The 11,177-nt window shown below is 34.7% G+C and overlaps 2 protein-coding genes across 2 annotated transcripts; one reads left to right on the forward strand and one right to left on the reverse strand.

Moving 5' to 3' along the window:
• Positions 1–1,556: 1,556 nt before the first annotated feature.
• PECT1 (phosphorylethanolamine cytidylyltransferase 1) lies at positions 1,557–9,218 on the forward strand. The gene is made up of 10 exons (XM_088809901.1): positions 1,557–1,676; positions 2,152–2,547; positions 3,246–3,481; positions 3,612–3,769; positions 5,040–5,111; positions 7,071–7,138; positions 7,318–7,438; positions 8,050–8,115; positions 8,208–8,330; positions 8,801–9,218. The coding sequence occupies exons 2-10, from the start codon at positions 2,189–2,191 to the stop codon at positions 8,870–8,872; spliced, it is 1,275 nt and encodes a 424-aa protein (XP_088666027.1). The 5' UTR covers positions 1,557–1,676; positions 2,152–2,188; the 3' UTR covers positions 8,873–9,218.
• Positions 9,219–9,757: 539 nt separating this feature from the next.
• Positions 9,758–10,977, reverse strand: LOC18589430 (uncharacterized). The gene is made up of 2 exons (XM_007014399.3): positions 10,542–10,977; positions 9,758–10,447 (listed from the first exon to the last, which is right to left on the reverse strand). Exons 1-2 carry the CDS (start codon positions 10,786–10,788, stop codon positions 10,083–10,085), a joined length of 612 nt encoding a protein of 203 aa, XP_007014461.3. The 5' UTR covers positions 10,789–10,977; the 3' UTR covers positions 9,758–10,082.
• Between the last annotated feature and the right edge of the window lie 200 nt (positions 10,978–11,177).

The raw sequence follows: 11,177 nt of genomic DNA on the forward strand, positions 1-11,177 counted from the left end.
ATTGCAACATTTGAAAAATTAGTACAAAAAATTGGAATGTGCCATTTTAAAGATTTTAAATAATGCAGTTGTTGTTCAATTTACTACTTACGTAACTATATGAATTGTAAAGATAATATAATGATGAGTAATGTGTCAATCCCACAAGGAATTGAATTAATTCTTACTATTAATTACTAAAATTACAAATCCTAATTTTATCCAAATACTAAATTTTGAATTAAAAAGCAAAATAAAATCAAACTTAAAAACTAAAACTAATCTAAATTTACTTAGCAAAATTACTTTTTTAAATTTGATTGACTTTTAAACCTAAGATTATGATGTCCCTCAAACTTCATTTGATTATTGTCTCTCTCTCTTAACTTAGTTTAATGAATTAAGTTGGGTTATCTAGATTCCTAATTTATTCACAAGTCTCTGTCAAGTTGCTCATAAAAATATCCTCAATACGCTATTCTATTCAAGGTCTACCTAAATCTCCTTCGTCAAGATTTAATTTAGATTTCTAAATTAATTTAATTGGTGGCCAATCAATTTGAAGCATTCAGCACAAAATAGAATAAATAACTCATTAAACATAAGTAAAAGAGAGATAAATAAATCAGACTACGTATTGAGAAAATAATTTTAGATAAATAATTTAGTTCCCCATTAAATCACGCATCATCATCAAATAAAATTTGAAACATTAAAATCAAACTAAGAAAATAAAAGTTCAACAAAAAAGAAAATAGAATCCAAGAACTATAATCTTGATTTTTCAAATCTTCTTGAATCTCTTAATTTCTTGTCAACTTTAATGACTTTGTGGCTTAATTCTCAACTTTCAATATGGTGTTTCGTTCTTCTAAAAGTCCTCTGAAAGCTTGTTTTTATAGAGTTTTGAAGTTAAGCCAAGTTGAATGAAGAAAGAAGTAAATTATTATCAAAAAATTAAGTCCAAATAACTCTATATTATATAGTTATCAATAGTAATCAAGAGAGTAAAGTATGCATTGTACCTTTTTCTTTCATCAAAGTTTTTTCCATTGAGTTTTTTTCGATAAGTGTTTCAAAAGCATATTCTTGAAAAGAATTATATACTTTTTTTCCTTCACTTGAATATTCTTAATACAATAAATATTCAAAAAGAGTATTATGAATATATATATGAACGTCCATTGTATTGTGGCAAAAGAAGTTCAGATCAAGTCAAACAGTCTAACAAACTAGATATAAAAAGTGTAATCTAATTTGAACTCTTAGGTTGAATTAAATTAAGATTACGATTCAATAAATTATTATCTCATAAATATACTATCTTCTTCTTCCTTCTAAATAATTTCTTTTATTTTAAATATTATATTTTTTTTATAACTATTCTTTCATTTCAAAACAGATTTTTACTAATTAAGAAAAGTAAAAAAAGATATTCGGTCAAAGCAGCTTCGGCGGTAAGACTGTAGACACGTCACATAGAAGGGACTATAATTAATAAATTAAATTTGGAAAGACCTTGCGAGAAAAATTAATTTAAATTAGACAGAAGCAAGATATATTTTGGGACAGCTCCTTGTCAGAAATCCCCGTGGGACAGAAACAAGAAAAAAAGAGAAAGAACAAAGGCGAAAGAGAAAGAAAAGGAGGAGACACGAACACAAAACTAAGAAAAAGAAAACAGAAAAAAAAAAAAGGTGAAGATTCGATCTACCATTTCCTCATATTACGATTCCCATTGCGTTCATTTTCTTGCGTTAGAATATTTTTTTAACTTAACAAACTCGTTCAGATTTGTTATGGAATTTCTTATGATTTGCCTGTTTTAATCATTCTTTTTTCTTTTTATATATTCATTTATTTAAAATCTTGTCAATTTTGGGTATGTTTGAGATTATGGAATTGTTCAAACGAATTCAGCGTTTAATTTGTTTTTGATTTTTGAATTACATTTTTTGCATGTATTTAGAATTTAATTTAATATATTTTAAGACCAATAAGACATTTTTTTAAAATAAAAAAAAATTGAATTTATTTCCAAGTTTCAGATTTGCTTTGAACCATTCTGTACCAAAGAAAAAAAAAAAGATTTATGTCTGGTAAATTTTCTTTATTGCAAATCATGTGTTCCTTCTTTTTTAAGATAAATTCTGTTTTGTTATTGTTTTGCAGGTTTTGTGTCTCCTCTAATTTGAGCTTTAAAGAGAGAATGGCAATGGAATATGAGAGTAACAATTGGATTTGGGATGGGGTGTATTACTGCCCACATCTCTTTGGTGGGCTAATGCTAACGGCTGCCTTGCTCGGTTTGTCGGCCACTTATTTTGGTGGAATTGGACTTTTTCCATTATCATATGTTTGGTCAGATTTAGGGATCTTCCACAAGAAGAAGCGTGAGAAGAAGCGCATTCGGGTTTACATGGATGGATGCTTTGATCTCATGCATTATGGCCATGCCAATGCGTTGAGGCAAGCTAAGGCTTTAGGAGATGAATTGGTGGTGGGTGTTGTGAGTGATGAGGAGATTATTGCTAATAAGGGCCCTCCTGTTCTAGCTATGGAAGAGAGGTATTTACGCAACTCTTTATTTTTATTTATTTTTTTTTGGGTGGAGGGGTTATTGTTAGTTTGTTATTTTGGTTTCATAATCTCAAGTTTGTTTGTGCCTTGTTCTAATTTGTGTTTTCCACATGTAGACATAATTCTATTTTGGATTAACTGTGTTTAAGTTTTAATCACATGGAAAGCATTCACAATATCTTGGCTTGGTGATGGAAGTTTTGAAGACAAGCACATCTCAAATGGCTGTGACATCCTCAAAATGTGAAAGAATAAATTAATTGAAAGAAAAATCAGTAAGAAAAGGAAAACAAATCCATAGCTGAAGTGAAAAAATGGTTTTGCCAAATAGATGATTATTGACAGATTAGATCTTTGTAGGATCTAACCTTCACTACTTCATGTATGCATGTTGCTTTAGTTAATTAACAGCATGGATTATAGAGGCTAATTATCTGGTGCAACTATTTCTTTCACAAAAGTGTCTATGTTAGAAGGCTGCAAACCTTAGATATGTTTTTCACATCTAACTTTTTGTTCTGCATTGCAATTGATATATATTATGCAATAATATTCTGAACTTTCAACAAATTCATCTGTGCGGTGGCCTTTCCCTTGATGGCTTGTCATGCTACCTACTTTTTGTGAGGTTTCTGTAATTAATTTATTGTAATGCTTCCATGGATCTCATTTGAAGTTCTCTCCAGGCTGGCACTTGTCAGTGGATTAAAGTGGGTCGATCAAGTTATAGCAAATGCACCCTATGCAATTACTGAGCAATTCATGAGCAGTCTGTTCAATGAGCATAAGATTGACTATATAATACATGGTGATGATCCTTGCCTTCTCCCAGATGGAACCGATGCTTATGCCTTGGCAAAGAAAGCTGGCCGCTACAAGCAGATTAAGCGCACTGAAGGTGTCTCCAGCACGGATATTGTAGGTACTAAAAATTTTTCTTGAGATGTGTTCAAGATTTCTTTGGTTGGAGCCCCATCATTTTACTAGCATCTGTAAATTTTGTGCTAATTATAACATTGCATATAATTATTGCACAAATTATATTTGTGCAGGAAGAATACTTTCCTCTGTAAAGGATACTAAAGGTGTTGGAGATAATAATAGCACACTTTTGAATGGAGATTTGGGAGAAAAGCATCAGTCACAAAGGGGTCAGATTGCCCAATTTCTACTAACATCTCGGCGGATTGTGCAATTCTCAAATGGCCAGGTATCATTGGGTTTCACTCTATTTACTGGCTGATAATAAGAGAATGAAATATGGCTACCACTAGAAAAAGCTTGAGAGATGTATTTTTCCACCATATGCATTTTTTTTTCCAGTTAGAAAAAGGTAATTTATTCCTATTGCACATAAAATCGGCAAAGGTAATATATTCAAAGGTGTATAGTCTTTCATAGAAATGTTATAAGAAATTCTGCAGCAGGAAGTATCTAGTCTGAATTAGTTACTTGGTTACCTACTCTACTAGAAAGCTGAAAGGATCAGCCAATGTCATGTAAAAAGTTTCCATTTGGCCATCTTTTTGTGGATAAAAAGAAGAGAAACTGAGCTTCATATTAAGCATCCTCCACAAGTTTATTCAGGAGTGGCTCATAAATATAGATCTGGATCAGAAATTATAATTTTAGGCAACCTGAGTGTGTATGAACAACTTCAGTAGGATTTCTGCAGCATGGAATAAAGTTTGCAATCTTTGAAAATTTGTCAACAAAACACAGGTAGAGCCTGAAAACCTCCAAAAGTGCTTGGTGATCTAATTAGAAAATCTATACCAGTCTTGCCAAGTTCGTATGTAAAGGCATAGAAGTCCCATATTATATTTCTTTCCTTTTGCCAGTTGACAAGTATACAACAAGAGATGATTTTCTGACATCTTTCTTCAAATTAGGCTGACAGGCTTAATCCTTTAACATAGCAATGGTCTTGTTATGACTAACTTACCAGATAGACCTCTGGCACATAATCCCCTCACTGTTTGTTTCCATTAGAGATGCGTTGGCTAAATACAACCAAGTTTCAATGAAAAGGTAACCATCATGAATGTGAAAGTCTGGATAAAATGCTTGCTGCATGATTAACAGATGAACATATGTGAATGTAAATTATTTGCTCGAAAGGTAATATTTGGTGAGCTAATCTCAAGCAATCTTTTGGATGGACTTGGAAGTATGAATATGGATCAATGGTGTAGTGTGTCTGCTGTTTTTTTCTCACTAATAGCAATATTGGTTCAAGATGGCATAAAATTCTGTCATAAGTTGATTCTGTAGCTCAATGGATGCCTCCAATAATCTCTTTTATAAATTGAAGAGCTGTTTTCTTCTTTATCAGAGGTGGGGGAAAGTGAGGGGGGAATCGGTTGAAGTGGAGCAGATTCCGATCTTCTTTTGCCTTCTTTCTCCCTTTATCTTTACTGCTTGTTTGTGCATCATGTGTGGTTTTCTTTTTCTGTCAGTCTCATTCATTTTTGCCTCAGGGGCCTGGACCAAATGCTCGCGTTGTGTACATTGATGGGGCATTCGATCTCTTTCATGCAGGACATGTGGAGGTATTACTGTCCCTTTGATATTTACTCTCACAACTGATATTTCTTGTTGCTTCTGTTATTATGATGGCATAAACTTGTGACGTATTGACAATTTGGTGATTGCTGTTCATCATACCCAAGTTTTGATACTCCAGTATTGTTGTAAGATTGGCATTCATCATCCGCTACTGTCTCATTGTGCCTTTCTTAATGTACATAATTTTGCAATTCTTGAGCATAGCTTACTGTTAACTGGCTTGGCTACTGGTTTCTGCACATTTGAACCGAGTGCTAGCTGTTATGGTTGATCTATGTTACTGATTTAGTAGCCCTTCTGAAACTTGAATCTTGATGATAATTAAATTGTAGGATGCCTATCCTCTAAGGAGGATCTTTTAGATATGTGCTTTTTTTTAGCAAATTTTAAACTAGAGTAAAAGGCAAAGTGTTGTTATGAAGCTGGCGATGTTAATGCAGCTCAACCTATTTAATAATTTATGTTAACTGTTATGTTACTCAAAGGCATGTTTGAGTTAGCAGGGGGGCAATGTGGGGGTGAGAAGGATTGAATACCAAGTTAAATGCCAGAACTTTAAAATTACATTTGTTAAATATGTAGTTTTACTCTAGAGTAACAAAGTGTTGTTAAGAAGCTGGTGGTGTTAATGCAGCTCTACCTGTTTAATAATTTATGTAAACTATTGTGTTATTCAAAGGCATGCTTGAGTTAGTGGAGGGGACTGTGGGGGGTGAGAGGGATTGAGTACTAAGTTAAATGCCAGAAGTTATAAAATTACATTTGTTAAATATATAGTTTGACTCCAGATATGGATAAGAGATCTCGCCCCTGCTGCTAAATTTTGTACATCATTCTTTTCTTGTAGCAATGGAGTGAAGTAGCATGATATATATAAAATTAGGGTAGGGTACAACTAGAAAGCAATGATACCCCATATTAGGAAATGGCAAATTAGTATTAGCAAGCCCTTTTTTGAGTTGTAGGCTTCCATGTATTTATCAAGCAACTCATCCTAATATAGCCCTGATCTGGTATCTTTTCTTGTAATTCTGAATTACATTATGTAATTGAGAATCATTTTCTCAGTCAATAACAAGCCAATCTGGACAGCAATATCTCTCTCACGTCAACCAGGATCCTTCAGAGCAAAGACTAATGTGTCCTCATTTTTGAAAGCTAATCTGAGAGTGGTGTGATGTCTCATCCATCAATTTGCTTATATTATTTGTTTTCAGAAAAAAAATCACAATGTGCTTATATACTCATTGCTAAATTAGAAATGACGACATCTAGTGTTAAGAAAGCCTGTACAGGAACAGAAACTACCATTCTCACCCAAATCCTATGCAGGTCCCAGACCATATTTTCTGAAAGTTCTACGAATGCATTGTCTGATCCTCTTGAAGATCAACAAAGAAAACAGAAACTGGGTAAAAGAAGTTGGGGTACTGAAGTAACTGCTAGAAATGTGGTGAGAATTCACGGGCTAATAATTGGAAAAGGAAAATAGAAAAAACATTGGACTAAGGAAGGACGACCAAAATGCTGAGAATGAGATTTTCCTGAGGCTAATGTATGGATAAGACAGAATAATTTAGAATATTAAAGTTATGGGGTTATGATTTCTGCTTGTTGGGAAAAGTGGAGAATGGCCTTCTTATGGGTGTTTGGAGGTGGGGGAGGGTTGTCTGAAAGAGAGGAAGGGTATGCCATCATAAACTTGAAGAGCTGAAATAATCATAGATAATTTGTGATCTACTGATCTCTGTTACGTGTACTTGTGTTTTCTAGGATAACAGAACTTTAGCAACTGATTCTCTTTTGTCCATGTCTCTAATCCATCTTTAATTTGTGATCTACTGATATGTGTTACATGTTACTTGCATTTTCCAAGATAATAGAACTTTCGCAACTCATTCCATTTTGTCCTTGTCTCTGAGCCATCTTTTGTGTAAACTCAGATCCTCAAGAGGGCAAGGCAGCTTGGAGACTTTTTGCTAGTCGGTATCCATACTGACCAGATTGTGAGGTACTTCATTCATGTTATGCGTTGTTATTCTTCTGCCTGGTTTATTACCTGTTAAATTTCATTGGAACATTTGAGTTTGGAAGGTTGAAGTTAACATTAGTTATACGCCGGTACATCTGCTTATATCAATAAAGGTTTTCTATGGAAGAAATAACATTATGAGTCTCCTGTTCCTGCAGTGAGCATAGGGGGACCCCCTACCCTGTTATGCATCTACATGAGCGTAATCTGAGCGTGTTAGCTTGCCGTTATGTTGATGAAGTTATCATTGGTGCACCTTGGGAAGTTACGAAGGACATGGTGTGTAATTTTTTTTTTCTCCAAGTTAATATTGCTATAACAAATCATATTTCTGTGCATAAGAGGAGTGTGTTTCCTTTTGACTGGATACCTATTTCTTTGCACTAACATTTTGTGTGGCATAATTATTATGTGTGGACAAATGTATGTGACAAGTTATGGTTGGTTGACGAATGAGTTTTTGTAGAATGACTTAATCTTGATGATGCATCTGCTGGGAACATGTATTAGGACCCATTTTTATGTTTTTAGGCATTTGAAGTGAGGAAAGGGAAAGGGGGAATCATCATGATTCATTTTAACAAATTTTGTTCAAAAGAATGCATCTATATGCTAGAAACCAAAATTAAAATTGAGATAATAGTTGTTGGTTTCAAGAAAAATGGCGTCCTAGCGTTTTTCTGAACCTGTAACTTATCACGAGCTTATATTTCAAACCATGTCCATGCATTAAATAGTTGTACCGTATACTTAAAGATTGAGTGTTGCTAGTTTCTGTTGCCGGCCGATGGTTGTAGCAACTTACACTATTGTTACTATTACCGCTATTTGGTTTCTCACTGTTAAAGTGGCAAAAAGGCATTCTGATGCTATTTTCTTTATTTGAACAGATTACAACTTTCAACATTTCTTTAGTTGTGCATGGAACAGTTGCCGAGAGCAACACTTTGTTGGCTGTAAGTTTGCAGCCTTCTCTCAGATTTGTTTCACTGTTATAAACCGCTCGTGTTTTTGGATTTAAAAGAATTGCTGATTTTGCTTCCCACAGGGTGAAACTGATCCATATGCAGTTCCTAAGAGCATGGGAATTTTTCGGTTGCTTGAAAGCCCTAAAAGGATAACCACAAGTTCAGTAGCCCAAAGGATAGTTGCCAATCATGAGGCTTACATGGTATTACTTACACTGACCGCATGAATTTTTTTGTTCACATTTGTTGTTATATTATGATCTCATTGACAACTAGAAATTCAAGTTGATGGGCAGTTGTTCACCATCTTTTGGAAGAACACTGATTGTTAGACACTTGCTTTTTGATGCTACTAGCTGAGGCATTTCCAGATTATATCTGGCTAAACTTTTTGCATGGGGATGCTGAACAGGAGTGTGTTTGTAACATTTCTATTAGATCACATTCTGCTGATCAATCCCAAATAGAGGAATCAGTAGTTTTCTTCTTGTCTTAAATTTTCTTACTAATAACTTGAAAAATATGTGTTGTCTACTTTTTGTACCTATTTCTTTGTAACCCCTCTTTTTTATCCAATTTATTAGTGCAATTTCAGGTGTCCAACAAATCTGCTTTTGTATGCTTGTATATATATGAAGTTATCCTCTAATTTTGCTTCTCATTTTCAATCTAGAAACGCAATGCTAAGAAGTTACAGAGTGAAAAGAAATACTATGAAGAGAAGACCTATGTTGCAGGAGACTAGCTGATACAGGTTTATATTAGATAGCAAGTTTGGTACAGCTCTTCTTGCAGCCTTAACCATTCATGTAGATGCTTGTTGAAGACAGAGTATTCAGTTGTTTATGTTCTTGAAGGATAGGAAGAGAAGAAGACATAACATGGAAAGACATCAATACCAGAAACTTCCAAGTAAACTTTTGTTGTTTTCATTCAGTTTTCTCAGATATAGAGGAATCTTTTAATAATTTATTTACTATACGATGCTTGTAAACGATGTAATTACTGATTAATTTATCCCTTTGGGCTTATAATTTTGGAGTGTTTTTGTTCGAAAGGAAAAGATACTACTAATATTTTTGCCTGTTCAATGTTCATTTTTGCATACTTTGAGAATGGTGAACAGAAAACCAGTTCCAGGGTTACTGATGACAGATTGACAAAAGAAATATATACAACTAGTACTATCTTGTAATAGAATATTATGTAATTTCAGAACGACCTCAGAGGAATGGCTACTTGATTTCATATATCCTACTGTTTTCTTTCTTAAGCTCCTATTGTTCTTATATTTGTTGCATACTAGCAGTACCAGAAAGCAATGCAGCCAGGTTTTAATTAAGACTGACAATTTCACTCGCAAAACCTCATCTTTGAAGCATGCCCGTTGTTGCTGTTTCAACATGACTGGGCCAACCTCATGGTCTACTATGGCTAAACATTTTCGATTTTGGTTCAAGCCATGGGGTGCTTTAAGTGGGTTGTTTTCACCAGGCTGATCAGTGAACAATTCATGTTTAGCAGCAGAAGAATAGGAAAAATGTCATTTGAGCAAATACCTTTAAGTATTTGACCAGCTGCTGCAATAGAATCTTTGAACTTGACAAGGGTAAGAACTAAAATGGAACTCTTGTTAAGAAGAAAAATCACATAGCTTTGCATCAACCACCTTTGAAACATCAAACAGTTAGAGTAGACACAACTCACCTTCCATTCAGTGGAGGAAGGATTTCCAGTTTCCACATCAAAATTACTACTAGCATTAATGGCCCCTCAATCTGCATGATTTTGCAGCCAAACAAAAAAGGGTACCAAAATTCCCTACTGCCCCCAGCACTTCTGATTCTGAGGCTTTTACCCAGCTGAGCTCATCTTCTCTATATTGCCTAGACAACAAAAATATTTACAAAAAGATTGAGGCAGAGGCACACATTCCATTCTCCCCCAAAAACTTGTCATTGAGACCATGTGACCGGAGTAAAAGGGTTCTGAGGAGGCTGGTGGATCATGCAATGCTGCTGCGGCCAGTGATGGAGGGTCTCGCTTGGCTTCAACCCACCATATTCATATGCAAGCTCTTGCTCCATCCTTGCATTGTTACTGTTACCATTATTATTAATTATATTATTTTCTATATCCATTTCATCAGCTTCCATTGACTCTGGAAGCTCCAGCTGACCATCTCTACTTTCTACCGCAGGAATCTGACAAGGAATCCATGGAACAACTGCTAGACATCCTTCCGTCGCCTTGCTGCTCTGCTCAGTTTTCGTTTCACCAAAATCAGCTGATTTCATGTGACTTGCCCGTAGGAATTGGTCTGCAGATCAATTTTTAAAGTCCCAAATTAAAACTTTCAACAACAAATTTGGGAAGAAAGAAAAATGAAACCAAATCAGGAACAAGAAGCTTACTCTTAAACCCAGAGATGAGGTCGGAATTGAGAGAGAGGGAGAGAGCAGAAGGGGAACGCAGAAGTGGGTTGAAGAGAACGATGGCTTTGTCTTGATTCTCTGTAAACGACTCCTCTTCCTCGATGATCGGTGGTAACTCCGCATCCAGACGCCGAATCTTGGTGGCCGGAGATGAAAGCGAGAAATCCGAGAAATCATCGTTTACTTGGTCGATATCCTTTCTCTTCAACTTTCCACACAAACCCATTTTCTCTTTCTCTTTTTCTCTGCTGTTCAACAATCAGTCAATGTTGTTGTCGTGGTTGTGGCTTCAAACTTAGAATCAGCAATTGGATGATATTAGACTTGAGAAGTTTATAACAAGAAACGGGAAATTTCCGAGCGTCTCTAGAGAAATCCAGAACTACCGAGAAAAAACAGTGTAGGTCGTAGTTCTACTTTCTTCTTCTCTTCTTTATACACCATATAACAACCCCGTTTCTCTCTCTCCTGTACTTATTTTTCTCCATTTTCCATAATTATATTAATTTATATAAAAAAATTAAGAATTTATAATATTTGATGTAGTATTGGTGTATAGATTTAACGGCAAATGTTTTTTTCTTTTTCATAAATAAAATTTAAAAGTTAAAAATT

The sequence above is a fragment of the Theobroma cacao genome, chromosome 9, assembly GCF_053813885.1.
Source record: "Theobroma cacao isolate CCN51 chromosome 9, ASM5381388v1, whole genome shotgun sequence".
NCBI lineage: Eukaryota > Viridiplantae > Streptophyta > Magnoliopsida > Malvales > Malvaceae > Theobroma > Theobroma cacao.